This window comes from Corvus moneduloides, chromosome 2 (genome assembly GCF_009650955.1).
Source record: "Corvus moneduloides isolate bCorMon1 chromosome 2, bCorMon1.pri, whole genome shotgun sequence".
NCBI classification, from domain to species: Eukaryota; Metazoa; Chordata; class Aves; order Passeriformes; family Corvidae; genus Corvus; species Corvus moneduloides.
In genome coordinates, this window is record NC_045477.1 from 29,041,022 (window position 1) to 29,060,567 (window position 19,546).

Here is a 19,546-nt window from a genome sequence, read left to right on the forward strand (position 1 = left end):
CGGGAAAGGCGCGGAGGGGCCGCTGGGCAGCCCCGCCTGCCGCGGGGAGAGAAGGGGCGGGGCGTGCGCGCTACGGACCAATGGGAAACCGTTAATTTGCATAGGGCCCGGGCGGCGCGGCGGGGCGCGTTCGGCGGCGGCGGAGGTCGCCGGTGTCGGGGCGGAGTGGGGCGGGCAGGCGGCACCAGGCCGGGGATCCGCGGGGGAGACGGCAGGAAAACGGGCAGGGGAGGGAGCGATTCTCGTCCTCACCCTAACCGCAGGGTAAGTCGGCTCGGATGGGGCCCCTCGCGGCGGGCTTTTCTCCGGCAGTGATTTCAGCTCTTTTAGAATTTGTCCAGCAGGTTTCCCGCGCTCGCGGGAAGCCGCTCCCACACGGCGGTGTAATGGCAAAGCGGGGCGGGGAGGCGCAGGCGCGCGGGCGGCGGGCCGGTCTAGAGCCGCCGCTCCTCTGTGTGGGACCGGAGCCGCGGCCGCCCCGCCGCCCCGCATGGCAGCCTCCGCGCAGCCCCCGGTGCCGCCGGCGCTGAGCGCGGAGCAGGCGAAGGGTGAGTGCGGGAGGCTCGGTGTCCCGGGGGGGCCGGCGGCAGAGTGCCTGTGTCGCCTGGCTGGGTGCGGGAGGACGGCGGGCGGCTGAGTGCCCGTGTCCCGCAGCGGTGCTGGCGGAGGTGATCAAGGCGTTCGGGGCGCCCGAGAACGCGCAGCGCATGGAGGAGGCTCGGGACAACGCCTGCAACGACATGGGTAAGATGCTGCAGTTCCTCCTGCCTGTGGCAACCCAGATCCAGCAGGACGTGATCAAGGCCTACGGCTTCAGCAGCGACGGCGAAGGTGGGTTGTTCCCCCGCCGGGCAGGATGCTCCGAGCCCGTCGGAGCAGCGGGGCATCCCGCCCACCCCCTTTCCTTGCAGGGGTCCTGAAGTTCGCCCGGCTGATCAAGTCCTACGAGTCGCAGGACCCGGAGATCGCCAGCATGTCGGGCAAGCTCAAGGCCATGTTCCTGCCGCCCATGACGCTGCCGCCGCACGGGGCCGGCACCGGCGGAGTTGCTGCCTCCTGAGCCCTCGGAGTTCTCCCGGTATTCGGCTGGTGCCCTCCTTCCACGGTGCAAGTCCTGTCAGCCCTGGGAATGGGGCACTTGAACAAGGCAGACGCTGACCTGGAAGGAATGGGATGCTTCGTGTCTGCTCGTGTGTCTGCTCGTGAATAAAACGTGTGTTGAAAATGCCTGTGTTTTATGAATGACCGTGAGCTCAGCAGTGCTGCTCCCTGGTGCAGAGGCAGGTACAGCAGTGCTCTCTGCATGACACCTGCCATGCTGTTTTGGGGGGCCCAGTATGTACCATGTTCTGTAAAAAGGTTTGTGCAGAGCCTTGGTGTGAAGGATTTAATATCAGAGAGACTTTTTTTTTTTTTTTAATAAGAGGTATTAAGTACAAGGGCAAGCATTTTCAGATGTGCTGTTTGAAGCATACTAGGAAGTGTGTCCCTCAAAACAATCTAGTGTTGTTCAGCAGGTGCTGTAAATGCCATTGAGGCCCCTGTCCCCAGCAGGGTCAGTGTTAATTTACTCCTGCCCCCAGTCCTTGTGGCTGCCTTGTTTTGTGGCTGAATGTGCAATCCAGCACATTATCATTAGTGAAAAAGGCAGCAGAGAAAATGCAGCAGGGAGTGGCAGAGCGTGGGAGGGCTGGGCTTGCCCCTTTGGCTGCAGCCTGCATTAGAGCAACATAAACAACATAAAATTCTTATCTCACTTTTTTCGGACTGCAGAGGGATCAACCTAGTGGTGCAGCCTTGCTCCATTGCAATGTTTTTTTTTCCAATGTGGTTTGGAGGGACATCAGGTATGTCTGTTTGTAGCCTCCTGCCCTGTGTGCCTGTTGCCCTTGGAAGAATCGAGGTCTTTGACTCAGGGGCACAGGACTGGGGGTGAAGGAGCCAGGCCTGGGAGAGCAGGGAGCTGCAAAGCCAGGTGTGAGAGAGCTGCGTCAGGTTCTGCCTTCTGTGCTTTCGGTTACAAACCGGGCAGGAATGTAGCCAGTGAGGGCGTGAGCTCAGTGGATGGGAGGCAGGAAGAGCAGTCGGTTCCTTCCGTCTCTATCTACCTCTCCGAGCTTGGCCTTGGCCTTCCCCCACCCCTCTGATTATTCAGTAACTACAGTCCAGGAAGTGCTTTGCAAATGGTGAAAATTAGGCCCTCGGCTTGAGGCCTGAGGTTTGCCTGACCAGGAGCTACCTTCTTCTTAGTCCGCCTGGGAGCAGGCGGAGTTTGGGACTTCGCCTGTGCGGATCGGACACAGGTGAGTCACGGGAGCTGCTGCACCAGCAAGCACTGCCAGCTGCTGCTCCAGCACCCCGGCGCTCGCTGCCATGAGCATCCAGCCCTACCGGGAGGGTGCCAAGCCACCTCTCCTCTATCGAGGTCTTTGATCTCTCTCCCAAATCCATCTCAAGATCCTGTCTTGGTAATTCCAATATTGCTTTATTTTCTTTAGTAGGACCCCCTTGGTTGAGGGCTGTGGTACTTCCTCCACCAGCTCCTGTCATTCCTCCATCAGTGGGGATCTGAGAGACAAGACCCTGATGCCATCCCGTGGGTGAGTGCTGTGAATGCTAGTGTACTAGTTTGAAAAAAAACCAGTGGGTGATTCCAAGTCAGAATTAGAATTTAATAGGAAAATTTAAATAAATGCAATAGTACAAGAACACTGACAGAGTCAGGATACAACGTGACACCCTGTTAGGGTGGCGGCAGCAGTCCAGATGAAGTGATCCTGTTAAAGCAGTGATCCTTTAGAAAAGGGTATGTCCTTCGCCTGAAGGCCCAGTGGTAGCTCTTGTCCTTTGGGAAAACAGTAGGTAAGGGCTGCTTGAGCTGTTCCAGATCCCAGATTATACCCACGTGGGAATGCTTGGCTCCTCCCCCCTGGGTGGGGCATCTCACAATGGGTTGATGAGTCATGATTGGGCGGGGCATCTCACAATGGGCTGATGAGTCATGCCGTGTGTCCTTGATTGCCCGAGGGCGTTGTCGAGGATGAGTCCTGGTAGGAGATAAGGAGCACTGCCCCACCTGTTTTAACAGCTTGTGAAGCTGATAAGAGAATACGTACTAGGTTACATCTTACTTTGTAACCTAGGACAACAGCAAAACCTGTTTGAAGTAAGTAACAAATGCAATTCTCATTCTCAAAAAGAGCTCCAAATTAGCTCCCCCCAAACACGAGGGAAGCACGAAACAGTAAAGTCGTTATCTGAGCAAGAGGGTACACAGTATAACGGAGAAAGAAAATGAATGTGATATGAAGAAAGAGCCAGCATCTGCTTTCGTAAAGGCACATCTGGTCCTGTAAAACTGGGGGGTTTTGAGGGACTTAGCAAGTTCGTGGATAAGGCAGGTCTGGCCAATACAATTCGCTTGGATTTAAAGAATTTGACGAGATTTTCTCATCAAAGTCTTTAAATGAAGCTGAAGTCATAGCATTAAAAAAAAAAAAAATTGGATAAAGAATTACCAAAAAAGAGTAAATGGAAGGTGGGAATTAACATCCCATTTTTACAGTGAAGGGAAGTCATCAGTGGTCAGATCACAGGGTAATCTGAAATACACGCTGTTCAGTATATTCCCAAGTGACATGGGAATACAGCTTGGTGAGATGAGAAAATGGGATGATGGTAGAAAGTTGTTCAGGGTAATATGGTGGGAGTTGACTTGTGAATAATTTCAGAAAGACCTTACGGCAGTGACTGAGTGAGCAGTAGAACAGCAGATGAAATTTCATATAGGCTTATGTAAAACAATGTTCATACAAAAAAAATTATTAAAATGTGCATAAAAAAACAATGGTTGGAAAACTAATTGTAACCTCTTTGGAATGAGACTTTGATTATAGAAATCCATGAGATTGTTAGCTTAATGCTTGGTTGTGGTGCAGGTCAGAAATCATCACTGACCATGACTCACCAGCATTTTGAACACCGCAGTTCTGTGCCCACCTTCACTCTTATCTTCAAAACAAGATGCCAGAATTGGAAATATCTCTGAGAGGGACGGCAAAGGGGATCAGAGGTGTAGAATAGCTGTGTACAAAGAACACCTTAGTAGGGCTGGAGTCTTCAGCATGGGAAAGAGCTGAGGATTGATAGGGATGTTTTAGGTCACGAGCAGCTTGGAGCAGGGGGAGAGAAACAGGAATCACCCACTGATTTTCCTTTTTTTACAGCAAGGAGGTGTTAATAAAAAAGAGGCAGGGAGAAGGTTATAAGCAAGTCAAAGGAGGGAGTGTTTCTGTAGCTGGGCAATGGAACTCCTTGCCAAAGGATGCAAAATTTGTTATGGATTTGATGGTTAACTCTACAAGTAGCTGTTAATAGAGGCTTAGGAAGTACAAGGGCAAAAAATCCTCTACACATAGCCTTTCCCTCTGCTCTTCCTTTGATGACTGTTTTGACCTCTGGATTGCTTAGTCCCACCCCCTGCTCACAGCAGAGCTCTCTCCCCAGAACTAGCTCGGGTAGCCCAGGGCCTTGCTCAGGTGAGTCCTGACACCTGCCAGGGTGGAGGTTCCTCGGCTGCTCTGGGAACTTGTGGCAAGTGCTGAACCACCCTTGGGGGGGAGCATGTGTGCAGTTTTTCCTGATACCTAATCAGAATTTCCCTTGCTGCAAGTCATGCCTGTTGCCTCTTGTCCTTTTGTTGTGTCCCACGAAAAAGAGTCTGACTCATTATCTCTAAACCCCCACGGCCCCTTTTAGGTAGTCTCAGACAAGTGTTAAATCCCTCCTTAAGCATCTTTTCTTCAAGCTGAATAAACCCAGCTTGCTCGCTGCTGTGCTCCAGGCTCTTCACTGCCTTAGTGGCATTATGCTGGATTCTTTCCAGTTTCTCAGTGCCTTTTTTTTTTTTTTTTTGCAGCAATCCAGATGTGTGTGTCTTTTAATTAGCTATTTCATTTATCTTCTCCTGTAAATTTGTTACTGCGCTAACTGTGGCCTGGTTCCACAAGGGATTTACCAAGATGATTTTCTAGCACCTGTGTTGTACTGAAAGCCAAACAACAGTGTAAGAGTAGTCTCTTTGCTGAAATCTCTTGACCTCCTAATTATATTTTAAAAATGTTTTAGTGGCTCAATTATAGTCTTATTATATTCAGTGGCTCAGCTGTTCCATTCTGCAGCCATTTGGGAGAGCGACCTCGAAGATACCAACTGATGGCTTCTCTACGGTGATATTTCCCTCCCTTACTGGTAGTTTTTAATTAGGCAGCCCAGATCAAAGACACCAGGGCAGCTGCGTGCATCCAGTCCTTTCCTAAAATGAAAGCAAGCAGAAGCATAAACTCATCCTGTAAATTATGTGATATGGGATTTGTGTCCACAAAAATGCTGTCAAGAAATTGCACTGCACCCTGTGGCTTGTCCTTCTGGAGGATACTGGGTGACATGGGACAAGTGCTCTCTCACCCTTTCTTATTCTGGTCTGGGCTCTTTGCTACCTTGTTCTTTCCTTGTTCTCTTGTGTCCAACTAATGTTCAGTTCCTCAGACAGATTTTCTCCTTCAGTCAGTGTAGGGTGTAGGGATGCCTAAGTTTTGGGTTTTGTGTGCCTTGGCTTCATATTGACTCAACATACTCTAATATTCTTTTGATATCAGGAATTATCTTTCGGGACTTTTCCCTGGAAGTTCCTTCCTTTTCTCCCTTAGTGTGCTGGTTTGGCCAAATTTAGAAATATATCCTCTGAGAGAAGGCACAACCACCCCTCCCCCACCAGGTTTGGGAAAAAATAAATTTTCCTCGAAGGAAAGTGAAAGAGATAAAAACTATTTATTTAACAAACACATGGAAAAAGGATAATAATGCTAAATAAAATCTCTCGCTGTGGAGAAAAAAACCTGGGAAAAAGTGTTAGAGTCCTCCCTTTGGTCTCCTCGGAGCTGGGGCTTGGCCCAGGGCCAGGCCCTCTGTGCCTGGTGGAAAGTCCTCCTGATGTGCACTGAGGTTGAAGCAGTCCAGCAGAAAAGGGAGAAAATCTGAAATTCCAGGGAAGGAAAAAGTTCAACTCTCAGTCTCTCTCCAGAGAAAAAGAAACTGAACAACTGGCCAAAAGCTGACCGGGAAGCAGCAAGCCGGGTGCTTCCTCGCTCCCCTGCCACAGCTGGAAAAAAACATCCCTATCTCTGTGTGACCTTGAACAAGCTGCAAACTGCTTTGAAAAAGTTTTGCTCAGTTTTTCCTTCAGGCTCAGTTTAGAGGCACAGAAAGGCACAAGAATTAATTTCTGGGCATAGGGCAGCGATATGGGATCCACATCATAAAGTTACCCCAAGGCACTTAGCTATAAACAACACTTGCTTCCTGCTAGACTGACTCTGATTTAAGTGCTGCCTTTCAGGTGCAACTTCTACAACTTTGTGCCCAAGTTGTTCCCTTGAATTGGTCCAGTGCATTTAAAATCTCCTTGGTTTTTAATATGAGTTCTAAGTCAGTACCTCTGGCTCCCTGCAGCTCACGACACCCCGGCTTACCATGTGCACGAAACCAGAAGCATTCTAAGGAAGCTGTTGTAGGTGCCTGGGTTGCCTTTCTAGCAATGAAGTTTAGCTTCCCACTCGTCTCTCCTGTACTTCCCTTTGTTGCTGGTTTCTGTCTTGGCCACGAGTTTTTGTCTAGGTCGTAGTTAGCAGCCTGTTCATCTTTTTGCAGGATTTCCCAGTCCGGTGGTGTGTGGGGAAGTCTGCAGCTGCTGCTACTGCTACTTGAAATGAGCAAGGCTCTTGCTGTTCCTGCTGCCCTGCCTGAGATGGCCCCAGGGAAAAGTCAGGCTCCTTTGCCAGCTGGATTGCACTCTTAGGCCACTGCTTAGCTCCCATTCTTTCACCAGACCTGCAGACCTTGAAACCAGTGTTGTGGGCAGGGCAGTCATGGGCCACAGCTGGAAACAGCTAGGTAACTGGAATGGTTAGTTTTCCTTCTTTCTGTACTAAGTTGTCAGCTTTGGCCTCAGTATGCCGTGCTGGGATCTTGAAGGTCCTCGGCTCAGCTCCCTCAGTGCTGTGTGGGCTCCCTGTAAGTAGTAGCTGTTTGTCCTGGTCTCTGCCTGCCTTTCTGGGCAGCTTCACCACCACCTCTCACCCTCCCCATCCCTTCTGAGCTACCACTCCCTGTGTCAGTCCCATCCCACGGCAGGCTGGTTTCAGGCAGGCACTGCTGTGCTCAGAGCAGTAGCCTGGACCTTGAAGTCTGCAGCTCTAGATTCACACGGATTCCCCCTTGTGCCTGTACAGAGTGTGTAGGACATTTGGGAGCATTCATGTTGCTCATTGGCCTTTTGGAGAAGAAGGGGAACAGAGGACGTGCAGAACTGAATTTTGTGAGCACGGCCAGAGCCCAGGATGCATGCGTAGAGTCAGCCCTTGTGTGCTAAAGACAGGGACCCAAAAATAATAGGGGGTATGGGGAGGAAAGACACAAAAGGAGAAGCAGAAGTGTATGCAAAGCAGCTGGGGGCTGCGGAGTGGATGGCTCAGAGCGCTTCCTGTTCCCGGAGTTGCGCGTGCCCCGCTGTGTACGGGCTTGCACCTGCCTGTGCCCAGCAGCACTGCACAGCGGGCCAGAGATCAAGGCACCTATCCAGGAAAAGGTGGATGGAGAGGGTCTGAATGGACTGACAGTAGACTCCAGGAGAGATACATGGCCAGCTCCCAAGAGGCGCAGGAACAGCTTGGCGTTGGGTGCCCCAGCACAGACCTCCGACTTCCCTTTCCTTACCAGCGCAAACTGATTTTTCCTCTGTGTTTTTTGAGTTGTTCTGGTGACAGCCACTTGGCCACCTCTTCTTTCTCCCTCCACAATGGTGAGGTAAGAGGGTGTGAGAGGTCTCTGTGTGTAGGGAACGGGACCAGGGAAGCAGGATGGATCAGGGCAGGGATTGCCCTGGAAGCCTTATCTAATGGGAACCGTCCATAGACTGGGGGAGGAAGGGATGCTGCTGCTGGCTGTCACCTAGGGATGCTGACCGGGGACCATTCTTCACCCTACGGATCTCCACAATAGTGCCTGGCCTTTTTTATTCACTTGGTCTTGCTTTTATCTTCTCTGCTAGGTGGTTTCACCGTGACCTGAGTGGGCTAGAAGCTGAAGCCTTACTGAAGGGACGAGGTGTCCATGGGAGCTTCCTGGCCAGACCCAGTCGGAAGAATCAGGGGGATTTTTCTCTTTCAGTCCGGTAAGTAACTTGGACCCCAGCTTCTGTCTTTGCAGTGTTACATACCCAGATTGCCTAGATCCTCACATGTCCTGTGGCATCATCTTCATCCTGTCTCTATTCCTTTGAGTTCTTTTCAAGCTGTAAAATGACCTCAGCTTCCCAGCATCTTCTAGACCCTCCCTCAAGTTGCCCAAGGAGCTTCTCTTTCCAGCCATCTCCGTTCACTGGGATGGTTTGCTCTGGTTCCATGGCGGGAGGTAGTGCAGGACTCTTTTCTGCCCCTTTTCCAACCCCCTCATTGGACTGCCCTGTGCTTTATTCCACAGGGTTGGTGATCAAGTAACCCACATCCGCATCCAGAATACCGGGGATTTCTATGACCTGTATGGAGGGGAGAAGTTTGCCACCTTGTCAGAACTGGTGGAATACTACACACAGCAACAGGGCTCGCTGCAGGACAAAGATGGAACCATCATCGACTTGCGATACCCACTCAACTGTTCCGACCCCACGACAGAGAGGTACAGGGGGACAGCAAGGCAGCTGCTGTGTCTGTGATGAGTTGTTTCATGGCCTCCTTTCTGTCCTGCCTGCATCCCCAGGGCAAATCCTGCAAAAAGTGCCTCCTGCCTTTCTTAGCCTCCTATGTGTCCATAGGGGCAGCGTCCCCAGGAATAGCTGTACATACCTTGATCCATCACAGCAGACCTAACAGGGCTCTATTTTTACTTCTGGTTTCCGGTTGCCTTTGCTATTTATATACTGTTTCTAAAAGCAAAGGTTGTGGTGTCCGCTGTGGGTCTGCAGTGGTCTGTAGGGAGACATGTTGTGTGGAAGCCCTCAGTCTTGCCCCAGACCTCCCTGATTATTCTAGGCCTGGGTGACTCACGTAGCTGAGAGCAGGACCATGTTCCCCTGCTATTCCTGGCCTGCTTAGTCTCCTTCCTGTCCCCGCTTTGCATGTGTCTCTGACACCAAGTTCCTAAATCAAATCAGGTGGTTTTGCCCTTGCATTTTGCTTTCACGCCCTTTGATGCAGCTCGGGGGAGCTGTTGCACCCTGCTCTGAGTGGACAAGTCCTTCTTGGACAGGTCCTCCTTGGGCACCTGGAGGCAGGGAGCAGAGATATCCTGGCTGAAACATCAGGGTACCGGATCAGGCTGCAGAGGGGGCGGGTCTGCTGCTGGCTGTCCTCTCCAGTTAAGGCCATTGCATCGTGGCCCTGCAGTTTCCTCCCTTCCTTCTGCGGTTGGAAACTTCCCCCCCCCCCACCCCGGGCTCTTACGAAAGCTCCTCTCACTCTCTCCCCAAGTGATTTTCCGTCACGTGGCTTTGAAGAGCTGGGCTTTGCTGGGGGAGGGAGGAATGGGACGCGTTAACCCCATCCTACCAGTGGAGGGGAGGCTGGGAGACCTCTTTGATGTGCGGAAGGGGCCAACCGATCCCAAGGTGGCATCTGAGCACGTGGTGGCTGAACAGTTCTTTGAGAGGAGCTTCAGAAATTAATGACAGCCATGCTCTGAGAGTCACCAGCTGCTTCTTGCAGTATGTGAGGTGAGGGTCAACAAAAGTTACTTGCTGAGGCCAGTAACTGTGTGAGCCTCTTGCTGTGTGTGGAGCAACCCCTTGCAGAGGAGAATGAATGAATGCCCCAGCTGCTTCTGTGGCTGGGCTGTGGCATCCTGAACTCTGTATCAGTTCTGGGGAACGAATAGCCCCCTAACAATGAGAAGTTCACCAATACCATGCCAGGCCTTCCCTGTCAGCTGCTCTCTGAGAAGCAAATTGTTCCCACAGCCCCATGGCAAGGCAGGGAACACCTTGGTCACATGGGGATGCTCCTGACCTTGGTCACATGGGGATGCTCCTGACCTTGTGCTAGGAGGAGAGAAGGAGCTGCTGAGTGTTTGCATTGAGGACAGGAATGTGCACGTGGATCAGCTCCTGGCACTCACTCTCATGGCCAGGGTGATTGCTGCAGTGTGATGTGTCCAGAGAATGGGAATTATCCTTTGAGTGAAGAGGTGACTGAGTTTCAGAGAGAGGAGTTGCTGGAATGGTTCTTGAATGGATCTGATCTCAACCATCTGGGTGCTGCCAAATCCTGATGGGAGAGTTTCTGTCTCTGTCGGGGTTTATTTTTGTTTCCCTGGTGTTTGAGTTCCCAGAGCCCCTTGCAGCAGTAAGGTCACAATCCCAATAATACTGTGAGGTGCTGAAACACACAGACTACCCTCCCCAGCTGGTGTTCCAGCCAGAAAGTGTCACTTACCTGTGCCTGTGTGTGTCAGAAAATGGATCACACTTGGTGCTTTCCCATTGTGTCCTCTGGTACCAGACTTCTGCTCCCTAGGTCCCCTCTGCCTCCTTCCTCTTCTTGCCAGCTCTCTACCTTCGTCTCATCTGCTTTTCCCAAGATCCTGCTACTTCTTCCCTCTCTTATTCCTTCCTCTCTGTCTCCCCCTTCCTTTCTTCCTCCTTCACCCTTCCCCAGTGTTGTTGTTCTTCACTCATCAGCTCAAAGGCATCCACTTCCTGCATCTTCACCTCTTTTCTGACCCTGTCTTGTTTATTCCTAGGTGGTACCATGGGCATTTGTCAGGCCCTGCAGCTGAGTCACTTCTCCAGGCCAAAGGCACCCCTTGGACCTTCTTGGTGCGGGAGAGCCTCAGCAAACCAGGGGATTTTGTCTTGTCTGTCCTCACTGACCAGCCTAAACCTGGGTCTGATGCTCCAGCTGGGGCAACTGGTGCCTCTGGGACCCGGCTCAAAGTCACACACATCAAGATCATGTGTGAGGTGAGCAGTGGGAGGACAAAAGGAGAGGCAGTGGTCTGATGGATGTTACCAACATGGCTGTCACAATTTCTCCTATTTCTTTCATGTGGGATGAGGAGATTCCAAGGACCTTAAATGAGATTGGAGGGCAATACACCTTCTCTGGGCTTCCATCCACTGAGAGCACTACACCGAGAGCACTGTGCCATGAACTCTGTGTTCTCAGGGCAAACTCATCTGACTTCCCTGCCAGAGGAAATGCTTTCCTGGACGGTGCAGGGTGGTGCCTATAGATCTGCACCCCAGCATTGCCTTTTTCCTGAGCACTACCATCTTTGTCTATGGGACAGGCTGAGAGACTGGTGGCTGTGCAGCCTGGAGAAAGCTCTGGGGAGACCTTACAGCACCTTCTAGCACCTAAAAGAGGCTTATGAGAAAGCTGGAGAGGGACTTTTTACAAGGGCATGGAGTGATACAGCAAGGGGTAATGCCTTAAAACTGAAAGAGGGCCGGTTTAGATTGGATATTAGGAAAAAATACTTTACTGTGATGTTGGTGAGGCACTGGAAGAGGTTGCCCAGAGAAATTGTGGATGCCCCATTCCTGGAAGTCTCTGAGGCTAGGCTGGAAGGGGCTCTGGGCAACCCGCTCTAGTGGAAGGTGTCCCTGGCCATGGCAGGGGGGTTGGAGGTAGCTGCCCTTTCTGATACCTTCCAACCCAAACCATTCCATGATTCTGTGAATATTATGAGTTAGACATTACACGTTCTTCCTCTGTTTAGAATGGACGCTACACAGTTGGAGGTGCTGAAATGTTTGACAGCTTGGCAGATCTGGTGGAACACTTCAAGAAGATTGGAATTGAGGAGATGTCTGGTTCCTTTGTGTACCTGAAGCAGGTAAGTCCGGTTTCCTGTTTTTAGGGGCCCTTTGGAGGCACTGATTTGCTGTTTGTTTCTGCTTTGTGTCCCTTTCCTTACTTTTTCCACAGTGCACAGAGGACACTTTGCTCTCCAGCAGCATCTCTCCCTCTCTCCCTCTCACCTGTTGTGTTTTCCCATCCCCAGCCCTACTATGCTACGAGGGTGAATGCTGCTGACATTGAGAACAGAGTGCAGGAACTGAACAAGAAGACAAGTCTGTCTGAGGAGACGTCCAAGGCTGGATTCTGGGAGGAATTTGATGTAAGAAACTTCTGGGGGACATTATTTGGCTTTTTGGGAACTCTGCATGCACCACCTCATTCTCCATCCTCAATTTCTTCCTGTACACAGACTTCTTGTGTGTCTTGTCAATTTATTTCTGAAAGAAGTCTCCATTTGGAACCTGTTCCCCTGGGGAGTGAGTCTCATCTTTAAGTGAACCCAGTGAGGTAGAAATGTGCTTTTTTATGGTTGGGAGAATGAGTCACCAAGACAGTAAGGGCACAGACCTTGGATTTCTCAAATCTGTGTTTGGTTTTCACTTCACAGCATGCCCATGTGTCATCAGAGCCACCACTGTGCCTCCTAGTGCCCACCTCCCCCGTCATACATTGTGACCTTGCCATGACTATTCTTTCTTCTGCCCTCAGAGCCTGCAAAAACAGGAAGCCAAGCACCTGTTTGACCGTCATGAGGGCCAGAGACCGGAAAACAAGAGCAAGAACCGATACAAGAACATCTTGCCCTGTGAGTCTTGCTTCTCCACTATAAAAAAACCCAGATGGACAGAGGCAATGAAGAGCTGTCCAAGCCATCCCTGCCTCAGCCCATTCTGTCCTCCAGAGCAGGTTACGAGGTGTATGGTGCTAAGGGTTTAAGAGCTGATGAGGGAAGGCACAGCCTTTTCCTGTCCTTGAAGGAAGGAGGGAGGGTTGCATCAGACTCATTAGCTTCTGTCATCTGTCACAGAGGCAGAGGGATGGGAGGACAGAGTGAGATTGGTCGGAGCCCAGAGAGGGAGAGCTGAGGATACAGGGCATGCACCGGGAATCATGACTGAGGTGGCACAGGGCAGTGAGGGAGCTCCGTGGGGCTGTGCATGGAGTATCTCATGGCACTGTTCATCCTTTCACTGCACCCCCAGTTGATCACTCCAGAGTCATCCTCCAGGGAAGGGACCCGAATATACCTGGATCTGACTACATCAATGCCAACTATGTCAAGGTGAGGCTCTTGAAAGATGGCTGTATGCCCAAAGCAGGGGAAGGTCTGCCTGCTCCTGCAGCCCTCCTGACCCTCCCCTGTCTGCACTCAGAACACCCTGATCAGCCCAGATGAGTGCACCAAGACCTACATCGCCAGCCAGGGCTGCCTGGATGCCACAGTCAATGACTTCTGGCAAATGGTGTGGCAGGAGAACACGCGCATTATCGTGATGACAACACGGGAAGTAGAAAAAGGCCGGGTAAGTAGCAGTCTGCAGGTATCTCTTTTCCCTTTCAACCATTACCCTGCTTTTTCTCTCCCTCCTGCCTTCTGCCCATCCTCACCCTGCCCTCCCTGTCCACACAGAACAAATGTGTGCCTTACTGGCCGGAGCTGGGCAGCACGAAGGAGTACGGCCCCTACCTTGTGGAGAACGCTGGGGAGCACGATGCGCTGGAGTACAAACTCCGGCACCTCTGTGTGTGTCCGAAGGACAATGTGAGTGTGTCTGACCAAGGGCTCTCATCCAGCCCATGGGTCTAACAGCCACCATACACCTAAACCTGGGAACTGCTCAGTGCTGTGATGATGCTGCTGTTCTGTCATTCTTGGGGCTGCTGTTCCCACCTGGTTTGGGCTGGAATCACAGTGGTGGAATCACTAAGAAGTGTGCAGGAGACAGAGATATTCTCTCTGGCTTCAGACCCACCTCTCCCTGGGACAGAGGCCAGGGACAGGGCTGGGTTGCAGTTTTACCAGGGGGGTGCTTTGCTATTCTCAGGGCAAGGCTGTGCGTGAGATCTGGCAGTACCAGTACCTGAGCTGGCCTGACCATGGTGTACCCAGTGAGCCAGGAGGAGTCCTCAGCTTCCTCGACCAGATAAACCAGAAGCAAGAGAGCATCCCCAACGCAGGGCCTATTCTGGTACACTGCAGGTTGGTACAGAGGCTGGAGTTTGAAGCATCCTCCATCCCTTATCTAGGGTGAGATACAGAAAGTCTGTCCTGCTGCTTGTACCCCAGGACTTGTGAGTGCAGCATATGCCAGTCCCAATATTTGCTTTTTTCCTCTTCGATACCCTTAAACCCAACTCTCTACCTGTTGAATCTGTGACTCTTCTGTGGCATTGCTGAACAGCTGCTACAAGAGCCACATCCTTCTCCAGAAGCAGCAGCATTTTGTTTCGGGAGCTGTCTTGCTCTGACCTCTGCTTGTCCTCTCCTTGCAGTGCTGGGATTGGCCGCACTGGGACTATCATTGTCATTGATATGATCGTGGAAACAATCTCCACCAAGGGTAAGAGCACCCCAAAGGATCTCTAAGTGAACTGGACTACCCATGAGGGCTTTGCCCTTAAGTTCAGCTGCAAAGGGATGAAAACTATCAGGTGTCAGTGGGAGAAAATCCTGCCATGCCCCTGAGAAGGTTGTTCTGCTGGATCTCTGTACCATATCCACTTATTATGGCTTCAGCCTTCCCTGAGCTTTGGCTCTTCCTCCAGGGAAGACTTGAAAGATGCTGAGCAGGGGGAGAGGTAGGAGGTCCATACAGGAATAAAGAGTATAGGTGGAGGTAGAAACTTCTTAACTCATCTCCACTGTGGCTGCTTTTGGTAGAGAACTGGGAGAGGGCAGTGAACATGTCCGTAAGTTTTTCTGGTGCTCCTTGCTAGGGCTGGACTGTGACATTGACATCCAGAAGACCATCCAGATGGTGAGGGCCCAGCGATCTGGGATGGTGCAGACGGAGGCCCAGTACAAGTTCATCTACATGGCCATCTGCCAGTTCATAGAGGCAACCAAGAAAAAGCTGGAAGTTATCCAGGTGAGGAAAGGGGCTCTACTGCCCTGTGAGCCTAAGCCCTGCATGGTGCTGGTTCGGAGCCCAAGTGCTCTCTTTCACAAGCTTTAAGCTAACACTGGGACCTACATAGACTACAGTGGTGCAGTAACATCAGAGTCCCTGTTCCTCTCTTCTAAGACTTTTAAATTCAGAGGACAAGTTCATTAGCAGTTCAAGAACCAGTCCCTTCTGAACTGTTAGACAGCAGTAAGTTTTAATGCAGTTACCTCAACTATGTTCTGAATAACATCCCCAAGTGCTGTTTTGTTACAAACTCAGTTTAGGACAAGCAAAGACTTTCCTTTCCTCTTCTTTCCGCTTTGTCTTTCCCATCCCAGTTTTGCAGCTGCAAGATCTGTTCCTGCTATTTGGTAAGTGGTGTCTTTTCTCTCTCCTTGTAGCCTCTGGCAGCATCCTGTAACTCCTGCTGTTTTAATATTCTTTAGCTGAAATTTGGCACTTTTAGGCACTCTAGTGCCTCCAGAGATTTGTTGCCCCACTGTTGCCTCCTGTACAAGGCTGCATTTGCAGCTGCTGCTCACCTCTGGCAGTGGCGGACAGTGTGCTGAGCCCTTCAGCAACCCACCAACTTCCACTGAGATCGTGGAACAAAGTGGGGTTTAACAGCCAGAACTCTTCCATGGTGCCTCAAATGCATCTCCCAGACCACACTCTTCTAAGCCTGTTTTTCCTCTCCTGCAGCTTCAGAAAGGCAAGCCAAACGAGTGTGAGTATGGGAACATCGCCTACCCCCCTGCAGTGAGGAACGTGCATGCCAAGGTTTCACGGAAACCCTCCAAGTAAGAGCTCACCTAAAGCAGAGACCCAGCTCTGCCTGCCTCTGGCAAGTCTGGCTTGGCTGGCTTTTTCCTCTTCCCCACTTTTCCCCTTGTTTTTACCTGGTCTTACAGGCAGAAAGAGGAGTCAACAGTGTATGAGAACTTGGGGAAAAAGGAGGAGAAGGTGCGGAAACAGCGCTCCTCAGAGAAGAAGATGAAAGGCTCACTAAAGAAAAAATAATGATACGTTGCAGGTAGCTCCATGGGGGTTTTGAACCCGGGGTGCAGGACTGGAGCTCACATCCTGGCTGGCCTGTCTCGCAGTCCTTGCTCTTGGAATGAAGCCTTCCCCTTCTCTTCCATGCCAGCTTTCAGTGCCCTGAATCAGAGCGCTTTCCAGCTCAGCTGACCGACTTCATGGTCCCTTGCCTGTGCAGGCGAGCAAAGTCTCTTGCTGCCCCCTCATCATCCATTAGCAGGAAAAGGTCACTCCCCTCCTTTCCTTGCTCCCTGAGCACTGGGGCTGAAACTCACCTCTGCTGTGTCAGCTTCAGTGGAATTCTCAGGGAAGGGCTAAGGAAGGTCATCCCAGGAGCTACATCTCTGCCCACTGCTGTGAGTTAGAGTTTAGCCTGTTTGTGTTCCCTGAAGCCTCAGCTTTTCAAGTATGGAGGTTTTGGCCTGTTTCAGCTCAGCTCCTCTGCAGTTCAGCAGGAGACTTCCTCTTTCCTTAATACCAACCTTCTGACCCTCTTATCCTTTTGCTATTTCATCCTTCACCTGGATGCTGTAAATATACCAGAATTTGATGTGATGGCCATGTTTTCTTCTTTGTTTGTAAATAAACTTGTATTTGTTTGACTACCAGGTCCCAAAAGGTTTTTTTCCTAATTTCTCTGAGTACTAGCCGTACTCCTGATTGCACCTGCAGCCCTGCAAAGACTTACAAGGATGGCTCCAGCTTAGTTTTTCTGATTTCCTGCTGCCTTCAGGCTTCTGAACAGAAGCTGTGACCAATTATGGTGGCTCTTTGCTGTGAGGCTCAAGAACTGGTGGTCATCAGCAAAGTCTGAGCACGGAAAGTCGGGTGTGACAAACTCTGACACAGCTTTTGCACCTAAACTTTACTTGTGGGTTTTCAATACATGAACAGACAAAGCCACAGCTGCTCTGACCTCCTGCTGGTAGCAGTGCCAATTCCAGCAACAGCCTGGACCAAAGGCCTCCAGAGGCCCCTTCCCACCAGGAGTTATACACAGTACATTGGGAGGAAGGACACTGCTTGTTGTCATTTGTTATAGCAAGAAACTTGGTTGGAAGCATTTGGAAGACGGAAGACACTTTGTGAGCAGACCCTCTTTCCATGTGCCAGACTTCAGCGTCCCTTAGCCTGGGAGCCAATCAGCCTGTGTGTGCACTTCCCAGCTGGCTTCGCAATTCCATTGCCACTAGAGGCAGAAACAGGAACGGGGCAGTGGGGAAAACAATGGGCAGAAGTAAAAATGGATGGAGGTCTAAGGAAACACCTAACTTTGCCTTAGACTCCTGGGTAGCTTCAAAGGACAGGATCCAATTGTCTTCCTTCTTAAAAAGCTGCCGCAGCCTAAAGCAAGGCAGACCAAGGGTTGGCTTAAACTCTGTCTGAAGCTTGAAAATGAAGACATCTTGTGGAACAAGCTCAGGTTACTGAGAAGCTCATTTGTGTTCAAATCCCTGAGCTTAATGTGTCCATAATGTCCAGTCTACAGAAAACTTAGACTGAACAAGAACTTTCCTGACTGCACATCAAGAAATACAGCACTGACATAAGCAGTCTACCCTTCTTTACATAGGCTCTGTTCCACACAAATACTTTGGGGTGACTATTTGAGAATGCATTTTCAAAGATGGTTCAAAGAATTTGTGCTTCCTTGATGTTGAAAGTCAAAACATATGGGTATTAGTTATGGCTCTGAGTGCCAGTAAGTTTTAAACCAGGAATCCACAGGTTGTAGCTGTTCCTTTAAACATCTTGTGCTCTGCTTCACCAGAGGAAGAAGTCCCTAAAGGCCTCTCTTCTTCACTGGAGAGCTCAAGTTGGAGTTGTTTGTCAAAAGAGATGGTTGGTTGTAAACAGACATGGTCTCCTGGGTGGCTGTCTTGACCATCATGATTGTGAAATAGCTGAGTTTAGTATCTTGGTGATAAGAGGCAAAAGTAAGTAAAGCTACTCCCCTGGACCTGGGCAGAGCAGACTTTAGGCTATCAGGGAAGCAGTTAGTAAGGTCCCCCAGGAATCTGCTTTTGAGGATAGTGGGGTACATAAAAGCTGCTCACTTTTTAAGGGCCTCCTTCCAAGAGCACTGGAGCAGGCAGTAACATGTCAGAAGTCTAGCCAGTGAGGCAGAGGGCTGGCTTGGCTGAGCAGGGATCTCTCTGCAACTTAGCAGAAAGTGTATGGACTTTGGAAAGAAGGACACGTTATGCAGGAGGGCAGACATGCTCTCTGCCACTCCAGGGAAAAAAAAGCCCAAGCTCGAGCTGAAGCTGGCTGGTACTGTGGTGGGTAAGGAGGCATTTTAGAGTATGTTAACAGCAGAAGGAAGACTAAAGGAAACACTGGTCTGTCACTGGATGAGGTGGGTCACCTCATCCCTGAACAGTGATGAAGCAGAGACATTTAATGCTCCCTTTGCTTCTTTCTCTGACACTGGTGACGGGCCCTTGGGTGTCCAGAGCCCTGGGCTGGATGACCATGGCTGGGAGAGTGATAAACTCCTGGCTGACCTTGAAGTTCTATAGGATTTGCTGCTGCAACTGAATGCACATGTCTATGGATTCCTCCCAGGGTACTGAAGACTTGGCCAATGTAACTGTGAGACCTCTCTCAATTGTTAATCAACAGCCTTGGGAATCTGGAGAAGTTCACGTGGAAGCTGGCAAATGTTGTCCCAGTTTTCAAGAAGGGGAAGAAAGAGGACCTTGGTAATTACAGGTCAATCAGTCTCACTCTGGTGTCTGGTAATAGTGTGGAGAAAATTAGTCTGGAGGCTATCAAGAAAAAGACTTGAAAGACAATGCAGTTGTTGATCAAAGTGTGCACGAATTCTTGAAGGGAAAGTCATGCCTTACTAACTTAATAACCTTTCACAACAAGGTTACCCACCTAGTAGTCAAAGGGAAGGCAGATGTGGGGGTTTTTTTGGTTTTGGCAAAGCTTTTGATAGTCTCACCATATCCCTCTGGACGGCGGTCAGCGTACAGCCAGATGTGTACACAATTTCATCCCTATGAAATTTAACAGGAACAAATGCCAGATTCTGCACCCAGAATGTTGTAATCCTGGATGTATATATAGACTGAAGGATGGGGTGCAGCCCTGCAGAAAAGGATCTGGGCATTCTGAGTGACGGCAGGCCCTGCCAGGTATGTATGTCATGCTGGGGTGTACTAGGCACAGAATAGTTAACTGGCCAGAGAAGTGAGGGTCCCACTGCACCCAGGTTCAGCCTCACCAGCACTACTGTGTGCAGCCTAGTGCTCCACAATACAAGGAGAATATGAAAATATTATAATGTGTGCAAAGAAAGGTGTGACTTACAAGGAGCAGCTGAGGATACAAAGTTAGTTCAGCTTAGAGAAGACCAAGGGTTGACCTACAACCTCTTCATCAGAGGCAGCAGAGAGGGAGGTGCTGATCTCTTCTCGTTGGTATCCAGCACCAGGACACAAGGGAATGGCTTAAAGCTTCAGAGGGGGAAGTTCAGATTGGATATCAGAAAAAAAAGTCTTCATTTACAGGGTGGCCAAGCTCCCCAGGGGAGCA

The 19,546-nt window shown here is 50.5% G+C and overlaps 2 protein-coding genes and 1 non-coding gene across 3 annotated transcripts; all 3 read left to right on the forward strand.

The window, feature by feature from the left end:
• The first annotated feature begins 309 nt into the window (after positions 1-309).
• LOC116440501 lies at positions 310-370 on the forward strand. The gene has a single exon (XR_004238654.1). It is a non-coding gene; the product is annotated as a U7 small nuclear RNA (small nuclear RNA).
• A 56-nt stretch (positions 371-426) lies between these two features.
• C2H12orf57 (chromosome 2 C12orf57 homolog) lies at positions 427-1,227 on the forward strand. The gene is made up of 3 exons (XM_032098803.1): positions 427-548; positions 655-831; positions 912-1,227. Exons 1-3 carry the CDS (start codon positions 491-493, stop codon positions 1,058-1,060), a joined length of 384 nt encoding a protein of 127 aa, XP_031954694.1. The 5' UTR covers positions 427-490; the 3' UTR covers positions 1,061-1,227.
• PTPN6 (protein tyrosine phosphatase non-receptor type 6) lies at positions 1,203-16,605 on the forward strand. Its single transcript, XM_032098802.1, has 16 exons — positions 1,203-1,284; positions 2,499-2,600; positions 8,108-8,230; positions 8,539-8,733; positions 10,792-11,011; positions 11,773-11,889; positions 12,058-12,174; positions 12,564-12,660; positions 13,058-13,137; positions 13,229-13,378; positions 13,486-13,617; positions 13,901-14,055; positions 14,349-14,416; positions 14,793-14,944; positions 15,665-15,762; positions 15,874-16,605. Exons 1-16 carry the CDS (start codon positions 1,238-1,240, stop codon positions 15,980-15,982), a joined length of 1,962 nt encoding a protein of 653 aa, XP_031954693.1. The 5' UTR covers positions 1,203-1,237; the 3' UTR covers positions 15,983-16,605.
• The last annotated feature ends 2,941 nt before the right edge of the window (positions 16,606-19,546 follow it).